This window comes from Chiroxiphia lanceolata, chromosome 19 (assembly GCF_009829145.1).
Source record: "Chiroxiphia lanceolata isolate bChiLan1 chromosome 19, bChiLan1.pri, whole genome shotgun sequence".
NCBI lineage: Eukaryota > Metazoa > Chordata > Aves > Passeriformes > Pipridae > Chiroxiphia > Chiroxiphia lanceolata.
This window is the reverse complement of record NC_045655.1, coordinates 6,060,793-6,075,732: the sequence shown is the minus strand read 5'-3', so window position 1 is coordinate 6,075,732 and position 14,940 is coordinate 6,060,793. Positions and strand designations below refer to the sequence as shown.

At 50.5% G+C, this 14,940-nt stretch overlaps 2 protein-coding genes across 2 annotated transcripts; one reads left to right on the top strand and one right to left on the bottom strand.

Moving 5' to 3' along the window:
- Nucleotides 1-425: 425 nt before the first annotated feature.
- Nucleotides 426-3,200, bottom strand: ATP5PD (ATP synthase peripheral stalk subunit d). The gene is made up of 6 exons (XM_032706993.1): nt 3,154-3,200; nt 2,402-2,531; nt 1,718-1,814; nt 1,169-1,240; nt 771-833; nt 426-637 (listed from the first exon to the last, which is right to left on the bottom strand). The coding sequence occupies exons 2-6, from the start codon at nt 2,521-2,523 to the stop codon at nt 506-508; spliced, it is 486 nt and encodes a 161-aa protein (XP_032562884.1). The 5' UTR covers nt 2,524-2,531; nt 3,154-3,200; the 3' UTR covers nt 426-505.
- A 78-nt stretch (nt 3,201-3,278) lies between these two features.
- On the top strand, nt 3,279-13,362 carry KCTD2 (potassium channel tetramerization domain containing 2). The gene is made up of 6 exons (XM_032706486.1): nt 3,279-3,575; nt 4,920-5,028; nt 5,628-5,719; nt 6,374-6,469; nt 9,280-9,405; nt 10,115-13,362. The coding sequence occupies exons 1-6, from the start codon at nt 3,315-3,317 to the stop codon at nt 10,142-10,144; spliced, it is 714 nt and encodes a 237-aa protein (XP_032562377.1). The 5' UTR covers nt 3,279-3,314; the 3' UTR covers nt 10,145-13,362.
- Nucleotides 13,363-14,940: the final 1,578 nt, after the last annotated feature.

The following is a 14,940-nucleotide window of genomic DNA, read 5'->3' as shown; positions in this document are numbered from 1 at the left end:
GCATCTGAGCATATCAACACTCCTTCAACTCCTGGTGCAAATGGCTTCTCCCAAACAATCACAACCAGCCTAGAAAACAGTCCTATACGTCTGCCTGTAGAACTCCTGAGACACTCCTCCAGACAAACACAAGATCACTGCTAAACACACTCCAGCACCCCAAAAAGCTTCTCCCATTCAACTTCTAAGCAACTGTCCACTTGCAAGGCCAGGAGAACTCCATTCCCTGTGGTTACACAGAGGGACAGAGGATTTATTTGCCTTACAGAGGATGTGACAGGACTCAGTTTGATGAGCAGGTCAGGGTGGGATCTTGGTCCTTGCTACAAAAGCAAGCTCACAAGTAGAAAAGAAAAAATTGAGGAAAAGTGGGATATTTGCAAGTTGGTGTATTGCTCCACATTTCTCAAAACTCATGTCTAAGATCTAAGCCACAGACAGGAGGGAAAGCTCTTTATTTATAAGATCATCGAGTCTGACAGTGTTGAACAGCTCCCAGACTGGTTTACAGATCAGCAATGGGCTTGTGGGGCCAATATGGGTATTTCTCCTTGTCCAGTTTGGTTTCAGGGAAGGCTTCATGCAAGTCTTCAAACGTCATCTGCTCAAAGGGAATCATGCTCTTGAGCTTCTGGAGCTGCAGTGGAAGCAGAGACAGGCACGTTACAAGTCACTGCTCAGCAAAAAGGAGCAGAGCACACACGGGTGAGAACAAGGGGTGTGCCAGGGTGGGTTACAGACAATATTCCCTGAGGAAGGTCCAGCCTCACCTGTTGCTCATACTGGGCAATCCGAGCTTTGGAAGCCTGAACATACTCAGCAGTGCTCTTGGCCTGAGGAAAGCAGAGGATGTGGTGAATGTGGTTGTGATGATGACAGTGACCCAGGGTGAACCTGGGTTTAAAGCACCCTCGTGCTTTAAACTGGCATTAAAATCCACCATCATTACACTGGGTAAGTGAGAGAATCTCAATCAAATCCCAAACAGCCAAACCCTTCCCTGTGCAGAGATGCCCTTGCTCAGCCAAAAGCCAGAGAAAGACACCAGCGAAGGGCAGAGCTGTGCTCTGGCTCAGGCTGTGCCTGTGAAAGCACATCCAGGACATCCCTTCCCACCTCACAGAAGGCAGAGTAAACCCCAGCACTAGGGAATGGTTCAAACACTTACAGCTTCCTTCTCCTGGGCATCGATCTTGGCACTTTGGGTATCCACTGGCTCAGGAACCTTCAGTGCACTGAACTGTAAATTGAAAGAGAAGCTTTTATAAGGTTTGTTTGATTGAAATAATCATTCACACCGAGAATATGGAGCATTCCCTCCTTTCTTCCTAGGATTTGCCCACAACCATGTAGGTTAATGAGCTAAAGCTGATCAGTGCAGCTGTCCCATGACCCTCCCAGGCAGCACCGCTCATCCAGGAGCTTCCAGCCTTCTCCTCTGTCCTGCCCACCACCCTTATGACAACCAACACCACACATTCATCACAGCACTGTAAGGGAGCAGGAAGGTCTGACACTGAAGATTTTTCCTATCACAGAGTTATTTCCCCCAGGACAAAGCTCTCAGACCCATCCGAGGTCAGCGGGTGCTCCCAATTTTGGAAGGCAAATTTTCACAGTGACAAAACCAAATTCTTCTGCCAATCCTGGTGTTTTCCTCTCAACACCACCCAATGAAACCTCTAGAGAGGTTGCTCCAGCTGGCAAAGAGACTGACCTTCTTCTGAAACTCATCCACCATGCCAGCCTTGGCAACATTAGCCTTGTAGAAAGCCCAGTCGATGGCCGGAGGCTTCTCTGGCAGCGCTGCCAACCTGAAGGGATGGAGGACAACAGACATGAGCACTGACCTGAGAGCCAGCAGAGCCTGCTGAGTTTAGATTAAATATTTTTTGGTTTGCCCTCAACAAGCCATTTCTGCAAATCCCTCTGCCCTTGGAACAGGCTTCTTTGGACAGACAGCTCAGCCCGCTGCTCTGTCCTGCTTCACTCAGCACCTCTGAAGGCAGTTTCACAACACTGAGCCTCAGGCAATCAGCAACATCAACTGCAGCAGTCACCTGTATCAGGCAGTGGATGCTGAAGGATTTGAAAACTAAGGATTCGAGAACTGCACGTGAATCTGTACAGCACTTAACAGAATAACAAAGCTCCTAAAACGTCCTAGACGCGCCAAAGCAAAGCACTCTCACAAACCCGCAGCCACGGGTTTACCCTGGGGAAGATTAAGTAAAGATGATTTGCCAAAAAAAGCCACCGTCTGCCTCAAGGTGACCTGCTTTAATACCTGCCGGGACGCTCCTGCGGGATCACAGGCAGCGTCAGTCCCGGCACTCACACCGGGGGCTGAGCGGCCCGGGAGGAGCGGGGCGGGCTCTCCCGGGGCCGGGCGGGCACTCACCGGGCCGTCAGGGCGTCGCTGCGGGTCTTGAGCGCGTTGTACATGGGCCGCTGGTTCGGGGGGACCCGCTCGGCGAAGGCCGCCCAGTCCACGGCCTTGAGAGCAGCTCTGCGACCCGCCATGGTGAGACCTGGGCAGGGACACGGCGGTGGGAACGGGGACGGGGGGCGGACACCGGGGATGGGGACACGGGGGGATCGGGGCACTGGGGGTGGGGACACGAGAGGGCTGGGGCTCGAGAGGACCGGGACACTAGGGATGAGGACATGGTGGGGATGAGGACACGAGAGGGACTGGGACACGGGGTGAACGGGGGACACTGAGGATGGGGACATGGTGGGATCAGGATATAGAGTGAATGAGGACACTGGGGATGGCGATGGGGACGGGGGGGATCAGGACGGGGGGGTCGGGGTACTGGGGTTAATGGCGACATGGAGGGGATTGGGACACCGTGGAATGTGGACACGGCGGGATGGGGGCATGGAAGGGATAGGGGACATGGTGGTACGGGGACATGGCGGGGATGAGGACACGGGGGAATGGGGGCACGGGGGACACTGGGGCCGCTCTTCAGCCCCGCCGCGACCTCACACCGCTCCCCACCCCCCCACCTTCACCGGCCCCCCAAGCCGCAGGCCCTGCCCGTTCCCATTCCCGTTCCCGTTCCTGTTCCCCTCGCAGTCCCGGCGGTGCCGGGTCCCCTTTCCCCCGTTCCCGTTTCCGCGGCAGTACCGGGTCCCCTCTCTCACCTTCACCGTCCGACCCCGCCGCGCGCGCCGCCGGAAGCCCCGCCCCCGTCCCACCCCCGCCGCCCAATCAGCGCGCGGCCCCGCCGGAATCCCTCCGCGCCCCCCGGAAGTGTCGCGGGGAGGACGCGGCGATGGCGCCGGGCGGGTGCTGAGGCTCCGCCATGGCCGAGGGGCCGCCGAGGGGCCGCACGCCCAGTCCGGGCCCGGGGGGGGCCCCAGGGCCGCCCAGCCCACGCGCGGCCGGGCCCGCAGGGGCGCCGAACCCGCCCGCCGCCAACGCCACCGCCGCCGCCTCCAAGTGGGTGCGGCTGAACGTGGGCGGCACGTACTTCGTGAGCACCCGGCAGACGCTGTGCCGGGAGCCCAAGTCCTTCCTGTGCCGCCTCTGCTGCCAGGACGGGCCCGAGCTCGGCTCCGACAAGGTGAGGCCGCGGCAGTGACACCGGGACAGCCCCTCCTCGACCCGCCACGGCCACCAGTGTCACCGTCCCACGGGCGAGGTGACACCCCTGGCAGACGGTGTCACCCGGGGCAGCGCCCGCGGGGCCGTGCGGGTCCGGACCCCGCCGACTGGATGGGCCCATCTGCACAGCAGACCCCCGGTCCCACACGTCACTCTGTCACACACCATCTGCTTGTCCCTCGCATTCCACGGTCATGAAGCTTGTGGCGTTCCCCAAAATCCTCGTCGCCCTCGTGCCTGTGACACGCAGGTTCTGCAGGTTCCGATCCCTCCACCTCCCACGGTGACTCCAGCCAGCAGCTTCCCACAGTGTTGCTGCTTCCCACTGTAACAGTGGGTACAGAAACAGCGATTTTATGATTTCTCACCCTGAGCATGTCTGGTTCTTTTTCGAATGTCTTTCACTTTGCTCCCATAAAAGATCACGGTGCACGTTCCTGGATAGTTTTGAGGTCGCTGCAGTTTGTCAGAAGGATTTTGCAAACTGTGATTCCTGTAATTTGCAGGTTTTCCCCAGGATCTGCTACACGAAATGTTGTAAATATGTTGTGGGTGGGTCAGACTGAATTAGTCAGGTCTGTTGCTGCTCCATTCAGAGTTTAATCAAAAGATATCTCCTGATAGTTTGATCACAATCAGCAGCATCATTGAGGAGAGGAGCCCAGCATTTCAGAGTGGGTTTGCGCAGTTGTTGTTGCTTTAGAGCAGATTGGCAGGAGAAACGTTGGTTTACAGTGATCTAAGAGAGGGATATGAGTTCTGTGTAGGGTTTGTCAGTGCTTCAGAGCTGCTCAAGAGATGCTTTCAGCTGTGAATTATGAGTTGTTTAATGCCAGTAGTTGTTGTGTTGCTGGAGATGTGGCTGGAGCTTTGCAATGTGTGTTTGCAGAGTGGAAAGGAAAAGCTGAACTACTTTAGCTGTCAAGTGCCCTTAGTTGGAACTGGAGATCCCATTTCCTCCAGAGCCCCCTGGTTAAACCAGACTGGAGAGCAAATTTAGGCAGAACACAACTGCCAGCTTTTGGCTCTTATTATTGCACTGAAGAAAAAACTAAGCCCTCCTTTTCTGTCTGGGTGTACCAGCCCTGTCTGCACAAGTGCTTCGTGTGAGGCATCTCCCGGAGCTGCTGAGCCGCGACATTGGTAGTTCAGATACTGAAAAAGAAAAACGTTGGTTTAAATGTGGCATCATTCCTACACCTCCCACAGGCAGATGAATCCAGGTCCTCAAAGGGAAGCTGTTCAGTTTATTGTGTTAAGCTAATTTGTCTTGGTACCACTGAACCCTCCCTTTGTTCCTCAGGATGAGACGGGGGCGTATCTCATCGACAGAGACCCCACGTACTTTGGCCCGATACTGAACTACCTCCGGCACGGGAAGCTCATCATAAACAAGGAGCTTGCAGAGGAAGGTAAGAGAGAAACACCAGGAAAAACTGTAAATGGTTTTGGACAGCTCATCCAAGAGCCCTCACCAGAGACCAGCCCCAGTGCACAGGGTTCCTGCCCTGCCGAGGGGCGAGCGACCACGTTCCCCAGGGATGCTCTTAGTACTGTTAACTGCTCATTAACAGGGATTGAACCATCAGATCCCATGTCTTCCCAGAAGCTGCAGCTCACAGCACACCCTGGCACTGTCCTGCTGAGCCCAAGGTCTGTCACAGCCCATCTCCCTCTCACAGATTGTGGTTCTCCCCAAGCAGGAAGCTCTGGGGGCTTTCCCTTAATGGGACTGAATAAAATCCACGAGGTTTCTGATAATCCCAGGGAAAGGGGAATAATTTTCCTTAAAGATCCTCTTAGTCACAAAGGGAGGTGACAGCTAGTCAGGCATTTTCTCCCAGCCTGGGAGCAGGAGATGGCTGGCACAGTCTGTTCAGCATTTGGTATTCTCACATCTCGCCTGGATTTGGAGTTGGGAGCAGGTGTTGCCATCCTTGTAGCAGAATCATCTTCATTCTGCCCTGTGCAAAGTAACAGAATTGGTCTCTGCTTTGGGTTCCTGTCCCAGGGGTGCTGGAAGAAGCCGAGTTTTACAACATCGCGTCCCTCGTGCGGCTGGTGAAGGAGCGGATACGGGACAACGAGAACAGGACCTCTCAAGTAATGCACATTGGGGTTGTGGAGTCAGTCAGCTCAGGAGCACAGAAAGACAAATGTGGCTGCAGACCCTGCAGTAGCAGCTCTTTGGTTCAGCAGTAACAGGGGAATAAGAGCTGTGAGGTGGATCCAGGGCATGGCTAGGAAAGAGTGTCCATTATGGCTTTTTAAAGCACAGACCACTGAGTCATCTCATAGCAGTGTAGGGAAAGGCAAGGGACAGTTACACAGGAGGGGCCAGGACAGAGATGGGTGGTTATAAAGCAAAACATACTGCTCTGGTAAAGAACAGCTCAAAGTCTTCTTTCTCTAAACCATTTTTTCCCTTTAAATCTGTCTTCTTGTGGCAGTTTTCCCATTGATGCTCAGCTGATATTAACACACCCAGTAGATTCAATTTCAGAAATGTTTTCAAAAAGCAGCAAGTGGCTTTGAAAGCCAAAGAAGATTTGCTTTCCCTGGCCCTTAGACACCTCGAAGGCTTTTAAGAGAAGCGTGCCAGCCAAATGTGTATGTTTTGAAATCGGTGGGATGAAACTTCAGAAAGCCTGTGGGGCTCTGGATTCCTCAGTAAGACAAGAGCAGGAGAAGCTTATGAACTTCTGGCTTGACAGTACAGTAATTACTAAACTACAGCAATTACTCCCCATGCTCTAGGGACCTGTGAAGCACGTGTACAGAGTCCTGCAGTGCCAAGAGGAGGAGCTCACCCAGATGGTGTCCACCATGTCCGACGGGTGGAAGTTCGAACAGGTACGGTTACCAAAGAGTGGCAGAGTCCCTTTGAAAGCTGGATATGGAATAAGCAGAGTTTGCTGTTGAATTGCACTTCACCCTGCTCTGCTCTTCTGAATAAGCAGCCTGACCTGGGCAGTGCACTTGTGTCCAGTCACTGACAGGGAAGAGCAGAAGTCACTCAGTCTGCCAAGCGAGATTTAATTTTCTCTTGGGACTTCTTGTATCCTTGTCAAATCCCAGAGCAATTCTTCCCTTCTGCATTTCATCACATACACCAGGCCCTGGTACAACAGTTTTATCCAAGAATATTACTAGAGCTGTGAAAAACCACAGCATGACTTTTCTGGAAGCTCAAAGCCACAACTCCTGCATTTGCTAAAGAGGCACTGAGTGTCATGAGAACTTCCTGCAGATGCCTTTGCAATGCAGCTGGTTTTGGGGCTGGATGTCACTGCAGTTGCATATGGTGTTAGTTCCAGATTTGGTTTCTAGAATCAAACACAGTTCTCTCATTTCTGAGGAGAGAGGACTGGAAGCCAGCTGGCCTGCATGTCAGTGCTCTGTTAAGAAACTGTATTAAAAATAGGCTCTGTGGATTTCAGCAGTGTCTTCCCAATGTTGTGGGAGATGTGCTGACACAAAGCGAGACAGAGGATTAGGAAAAGCACTGTGCATCTCTTGTTTCTATGGATCTGTTCTGTAATGCCTGAAAACTCCTATTTCATAGTGGAGAGGCAGCCAAAAACCTGCCCCGTGAGCCAGCAGTGAAACCTTATGACCAAGAGCCACTCACTGCTCCATGGAAATGCAGTTCTCCAACACCCAGGTTTTGCTGCCCAACAATTTACTTACCAGAATTTGCCTCTCACACATCCATGTACACCCCCCCAAAACCTTGAGGCTGCAGGCAGTGCCCTTCATGGGAATCTGCACCCTCAGATCTCTCCGAATCTTCCTTTTCAAGGAGAAGATACCCATTACAGGCAAATGCTGGTGTGTTCCTTCCAGTTCTCTCCCTCTTCCATCCACAACATTTGCACAAACCACTGAGATCCCTTCCTGTCCACAGGCACCAGGAAAATTTCCTGCACCTCCCACTCCAGCACACTCCCACCATCAGGAGCTGCTCTTGCCCTCCCCAGGACTTGCATCCAGCTCAGCCCTCTCCAAGGGCAGCAGCCTGAACAGGACAGACACAGTGCTTTGGTTAGGGCTCACAGAGCTGTGAGAGGGCCCAGACTGGGTCACAGAGCAGGGACAGGGAAGTGGTGCAGCCTGGGATGTGTCCCGTGCTGAACTGGGCCCTGCTCAAAGCCTGGGCCTGCAGCCTGCTGCCAGTGTCTTTCCCAAGATGTGCAACCCAGCACAGCTTCTCCCCTCCCCAAACCACAGCACTTGGCAGGCAGAGACATGTTAGGAAAGACTGCCACAGATCTACAGACTGGGGACAGAGAGCCTGTTGCTAAATCCCAGCCTGGATGCCAGGGATTGAACAGAGCAGGCACTCCCTGCACAAGCTCTTTGGGTCCAGTCACTTTAAAACAACCAAAGATCTGGTGCAAAAACCTGCAGGAAAACCAGAAGTGGTAAAAGCTGTTGCAGCCTATTGTCTGTCATGCTTGGATTCTAAGAAGAGACAGGTTCTCTGCCTTGTTCCGTTCAGTCTTGCTTACAGTAAGGATGGAATAGAAACTTGCCATTTTAAAATCAAAATCTTTTCTCCTGCCCACCTGCAGTTCAGTACATTGGAAAATTGCCACCTTCACAAAACTTGTTGAATAAATAGTGGCTTGTGGTATTGAAATATCCAAGAGCTTAAATAGTCAAGACAGGGAGCAGGGAAGCAAAATACCTTTCCTTATCCTGTGTCTATGTTTGGCACAAACATCAGAACCTGTTAAAAACACTGGAGGCCAGTCAGTAGAACAGCCCCCCAAGTTTTCCTGCAGCTGCACTGTAACCATACAGATGCTGATCTCTCTAGGAAGGCTGTTGACTGCATCTGTTTATATATAAATATGGAGCTGGCTGTTCTAAAATCCATTAGGACATGGAAGTTGGGGTGCACACTGCACACTAAAGTTTCCTGGATACACACAGTTTATAAGACTCATGTTGCTTCCTTCAGATGACTTAGATTTATTCTCTGGGAAGCAGAACTGAGTTGTAAATGACAAATTAGCTCTGCACTCTGGGATGTTCTTTTAATGTAATAATGATAAATGAGACAGATGGGATTTCTTGGATCGAGTCCAGACACCCTCAACACAACAGTAATAGAATATAATCCCATTTACACAGATACCCAGCTCCATCTTGACAGCATCTATAGAAAGGATGGTGTTGGTTTGCCACATGTCCCCAGTTAATCCAACATCTGCCTGAGGTAAAGAATTCCCATTTCCACAGTAGAGTCACCAGGCAGGTTGAGAGCTGAGTTCAGTGTGGACCAGGCAACCTGCACTGCCTGCCCACATCTGAGTGAGCTGGATATTATGGATTGCACAATCTGTTTTTCCTTTTTCCACCCTCAGAAATTGGCCAATGTTCTGCTGTGTCCAGCATTAGTTTCAGGCTGGAATTCCTCCATGGGGCTCCAGGTGCCACTAGAGGGCCGTGGAGCTCGGCTGTGTCCCTGCCTTATACACACATGGGAAGCTGCAGGGAACTGCAGGTCCAGAACAGATCTCCCAAGACAGTCCTACCTCACAGAACAATTCTAGGAATAAAGCAAAAGCCTTACTTATAGTTACCTAGTTAAAAGTTGCCTAGTTACCAGTTAAAAGGCTTACTGATAGTTACCTTGGCTGTTTCCTGTTGCACAGCTGATCAGCATTGGATCTTCCTATAACTATGGAAATGAAGACCAGGCAGAATTCCTCTGTGTTGTGTCCAGGGAGCTCAACAATTCTACCAATGGCATTGTCAAGGAGCCAAGTGAGAAGGCCAAGGTAAGGCACCTGCTTAGGTGTATCAACCTGAATTCCCCTGTGAAAGAGAAACCCTTCCTGCACCAGCAGATCCATAATCTGCAGCAGCACTTCTGTGTACCAGCTGTCCTGTATCCTCCTGCATCATCCCCTCTTGGAAGATTTCACATTTTACTGTAGGAAAGGAGCTGAGGCTCTTTGTACACTTCAAATTAAGACCAAAAAAAATGGAGGAAAGAGAAACTTGGAAAAGGAGGACAGAGTAGCAAAGATCTTTGAAGTCGGTCACGTTTTGTGGTTGAAGGATGCTGCAGGGAGAAACAAGGGTTTTGTTCTCTTTCAATCCTCTCCTTCCTGGAAGTGTCCAAGATTGGATGGGGCTTGGAGCAACTTGGTCTAGGTGTCCCTGCCCATGGCAGGGGGGTGGAACAAGATGAGCTTTAATGTCCCTTCCAACCCAAACCATTCTGTGAATGCAATTTTTTTTCCCCCAGGATAGAAACAAAAGGTGACATCCTTAACTCCTGGCAGGCAGCTGAGCAGGATTTCTGGTAAAGGGGCTCCCTCAACTTTAACCAGCCCGTCAGTCGTTTTGTGGTGGCACAAAAGCCAGCAAGCTCCTCTCACATCAGTCCATGTTTCTTTTCCCTGCAAAAAACAAGGACTCTGAACATGAACTTTTGCATCTAAAGTTGTCTGAGGTTTTCACAGAAGGTCTCTCCTGTTCCAGATTCTTCAGGAGCGAGGATCCCGGATGTAATTCAAGTGTCCACTCCGTTCAAACTCCTGGATGTCACAGGGCAGTCCAGCTGGGCAGAGCATCTCTCCGCAGAGCAACCGGCCCTTGTACAGTAACCAAGCTAATGCAAAGCAAAGCTGAGCCTGTCCTGCCAGTGGCAAATAATTCTGGTCATAACCAAAGGCTTCCCTTTTACCCCAGAGACCGAGGAAGGGAGAGACTCTTCCAGTTGGATGGTCCTTTCCACAAGTATTTGTTTTGTTTTCTTGGCCAGCGCTGTATTGAATTTTTCCAACAATGGCTGGGCCGGATTCCCAGTCAGAGCCTTTGTGGAGGTTGCTCAGGTCCTCAGGCCCTTGTAATCAGTCCCACCTTCCACAGGCTGGTGTGGGTGGGAGGATCTGTATTTGAGCTGTGCCATTTCTTGCACCCAGGTCTGCCACCAGAAAAGTGCAGGGACCTTGCAATGCTCCCCCTTCCTCCCCTAATCAGATGAACAGGGCTTTAAAAGGAGGAACAAAACAACCACTCCTAAAAAAACCCACGCAGACTTTTCCATCCTTGCTTTGTATTTGTTCCTTGTTCAACTCCTAAGAGCTGAGTTTAGATCTAAAGGGAGGGGAGAGGTGTGTGCATCTGCCACAGGTCTCACTGTTAACACTATTACACATGGGCTCCTGGCATTTTCCAGAGCCCATTACTTTGCATGCAAACAAAGAGGCCTGTGTTCACCCAAAATAGTGATAGCTCTGTCCTTTACACTTCTCTACAGAGGAAGAGGGGTGACATCTTCCCCTCCAATACCCTGCTAGGGCCATATCTTAGCCTGGTGCGAAGTCACAAGGTTTAGGGACTTGTTGCTGCCAAGTTCAGCTTTGCCTTGTTTGTCTCCAGCAGCGTGGGCTCTGTCTCCTTCCCTCTCACCAGGGAGGGCTTCAGGCAGAATTTCTTTTGTACTGTAGCAGGCAGGTAGGTTGGTTTGACCCCTCGAGATCCTTTGCGGAGGAGATCCCCTATTATCTGCAGCCCCCTCACGTCCCCACCTTTAAGAGATCACCTCAAATTACAGAGGGACGTCACAGAGCTGGGGTGGGGGAATTTGGTGAAAAGTTGCCAAACTGTTGTATTGTTTCTTGTCCAAAGTGATGTGTCAACTTCTGTGACTTTTCTTTCCGTTTTCTTTTTTTTTTTGGAATGCCTTGGATGGATGTGCAAAATGTTCGTTTGTGCCTCTCTTGAATTCTAATCTTAGCCAAACTGCAGTCACTGGTTCCTCTCTGTGCCACCCCTAGCCAAGGGCATGTTCCTCCTAGTCTGGTAAATGGAATTTCATAGGAATTTGCTGCATGTTTTCCCCCTTTCATCCTGGCTTTGTTCTTTGTAGCCCAGGTGTCCTGGCACTTGGGTCATTTTCAGTCAAATCCCAAACTGACATTACAGCAAAGCTACAGAGACGCTGGAATTCACAGACACTGATAAGCTCAGAGCAGATGTTTCTTGATAAGGAATCAGAAAATTCCTCACCTGGACTGAGGAGTTGGGCCCTTTTCCGGAGGCCTTCAGCTACCTGTTGTCTCCTGAAAGTTTTGAGATAGAATCAGGCAGGTTTCCCATCTTACCACTTGTTGCTGATGAGGCCTTGCAGCAGCATTACCAGTAACCAGTTCAGCGACCAAGTTGTGCAGCAAAGACACCACTGTGCTCTGCCTCTCTTCAGTCCTTCTCTCTTGCCTGTCCTCTCCATCCTGCTTTGCCAGTGTACCTCCTCCGGTGGAGCCTTTGCCCCATTCTCAAGACAGACTGGTTAATTGTCTGTGCTAATTAGTCCTGGTAACAACAGGCTGTACCAAATGTCTTTGGATTCACATTGTATCAGTTACGGGCTGTGGAATCGCAGCTGGTTTGTCATCACACTGGAGAGCCCAGCTCTTCTGCCCTCCACCTTCCCTGTTTATAACGTGGTGAGCTTGTGTTGGTGTGATCAGACCACACCTTGGCTGGGCCTGAACAACACTGTGATGTGTATAGATCTCTCTCCTCTATGTGCATCTTGTAGCCTCAGTCATTGTCTGTGCTCACAGCTAAGAAATTGAGAAGCACACATATGCAAGTTAGCAGCCTAAAAAGCCCTTTAACACTCTCATCTGTCTTCTTCCCCTACTTCAGAGGAGGGAGTTTCTGGGAACTGGTCAAGAAATATCAAACTAAAGGCAACAGGAACTGGTCAAGATGCTTTTGTCACATTGCTGCCACCTGAGCACCTCGGTGAAGCCCAGCAGAGGATTGCCTGATGCAGAGTGATGCCATTGCTGTCCCCTCTGATCCACAGAGAGCCAAAAGTTACCAGGTGAATGGCACAGCTGTTGAACTGACATGCACGAGAAAGACCAGAGTTGCATCTCGGTTTTCCCCCCCTCTTTCAGCAGGGAGGAGGTGCCAGGGGACCACAAACTGTCTGGGTCTTTTTAAGTTCGACAGAACAAGTTTATGGTGGAAAACCAATCACTGCTACTGGACATTCGAGTTCTTGGGCAGTGTTTAGGACCAGGCATGAAGTCTATCCAGAGTAGGTACATTCCCAGTGGAGGATTTCTCCTTCCCTGACTAGGTCACCTTTACCTTGAGACCAGGGCTGGTCTCAGCATTATGCACCAGTTGCATCCCTTCTGTGCTTAAACAGGGCTTTTCCATCCATTGCCTTTCACTCAGTCACAACTATATCAAAACTAGTGCTGAATTAGGATGAAATTTGTCCCATTCACTCTAAAAAAAGCTGTAGTATGTTGTGGTGAGTAGAGTAGGTAAGCAGGGGTAGATCTACTGGCTGTCCAAGAGTGCTTGTGCCTCTTGGGAAGGTTCACTTTAAAGCACTAATCCTGGGAATGGAGCATATGACACTTTGGTTTTCTTTAAACTTTCCCAGTGGCCTAAATTGTTCCATTGTGGCAAGACTGGAAATAACCTCTTGAAGTGTCTTTGTTTCTGCACATTTTTAAAAAAAAAAATCGATTTTTCTCAGGGGTGACTGAGTGGGCTGAGGCGAAGGGGGCCTGGTTGGCTGCGGGGTGGGGGCCGGAGCAGCCGGGCCGTGGGCTCCTCCCCGGAGGTTTTGTACAGTTTGTCACATGTCAGTGCCCTTTGCTACTGTTTCTCTTTGTTTATTAAATGTATTTGAATAACAGTTGAGATGCTGTGATTATTTCTCTTTTTTTCAATAAAGATTCTGCAATGGGTTTGAAGAGTTTGAAGGCCGGTCTGCGGCCTCCTGCTTTCCCTGCCCCACCTCACACACAGATACTGCAGTATGGGGGAAGAAGTGTGGAAATCAGGTACCTGCTTCTGGCTCCAATTCATTTTTAACAATGGTTTGCCAAAAGGAGAGTCTAATGAGATTTTGGAGTCCTCGTAGGCTACTTTCAGAGACAAAGGCAGAACTGGAGCTTGTTTCTGATCTGCTATACAGAAGAATGTAAACTTCCACATTTATCTTAACGATTTCCACTGACAACCACAAGCAAGTAGAACACTGATAATACCATTAAATGTGAGTAGCTAAGAAAGGAAGAGGATTTTTTTTTTTTTCCTGTCAACTTTCATTTGATAAACCCCTACTTGACTCTGGACCACCACCAAGGCAGGAGGTGAATGGCACCACAAAAACACCCAAGGAACTTACTACCTGCCTGTGGCAGGATTTGGTCCCTTCTACTGCCAGAAGCAACTGGGGGAAATAAATTCTTCAGGTGGCTTTGCCAGGTGCTTGGGAAAGAGATGAGTAATAAAACACCAGAGATTTTCTGATAGCCACAAAGTAAGTAGTGCATGCATCCGAGCTGCAGCAGAGGGGCTTAAAAACCCCTTTATCAGCCTTTTTTGTTGGAAAAGGCATAAAAGGAGTGATTCCACAGCCTCCTGTGTAAAGAGAGGCTCAGGCTCCCCCTTGGCCCCCACGCTGTGTCCAGGGCCCACCTGGCTCCCTGGGGCTGGTGCTCACCTCCCCTCAACACTCCCGTTAGTCACCCCAGCATTGCCCCTGCCAGTTTTGCCTGGAATATGACTAATAATTTGGGTTTCTGACCTGCCTGCTCATGTCTGTGCACAAAGAGGAATCCATAATTGACATTAAAGATAGGAAAGGGTTTTAGCAGCTTGAGGCACCTCTCAGCATCCGACTGCTTGGCCTGGGGCTCTGGCAAAAAGCAGTGGAAGTTGTGGCTGCATTTCCCCTCTCCACACACATGTGGGAGGGTGAAACCCAGCTGTGCAGAGGTCCTGCCACATCCACACGTGCATCTTGCACAACACCTCCATCCCCTCTTCTGCTCTGCCTCAGGCTCTCATAAAAACGAAGGTCAGTTTGTCACTGACCCACCCACCCTCACATGGCTCAAAGTAATCAACCCAGATCTCTCTGCAGACAGGAAACATGCAGATATTTTCCACCCAGCTTACTAACTTGTTTGGGAAACAAGGACCTTAGCCGTGTCCTTCCACCTGGATCTGGTTTTGAGGCAGTTACTGAAGATTTAACCCAACCTTCTTATAGGCAGAGAACCCTCTCGCCACCTACACTCTCACTTCCAGGACTGGAGAAACACTTTGGTTTCTCCAAACCACAGTAAAGGAGCTGCAGTACCTTAGTGATTGCCTTCAGATTGTGGTGTAACAGATGAGCAAAGGCTCATCTAAAAGATATTTGACCTTCTGGCAATATTTCCTATTAGCAACCTATCCCTAGCGGTTCCCCAGACCGCAGCAGATGGGAGTCTGCTACAAATCCATCATCAATCTGAAGTGCAAGGAATCCTCAAGTTTCA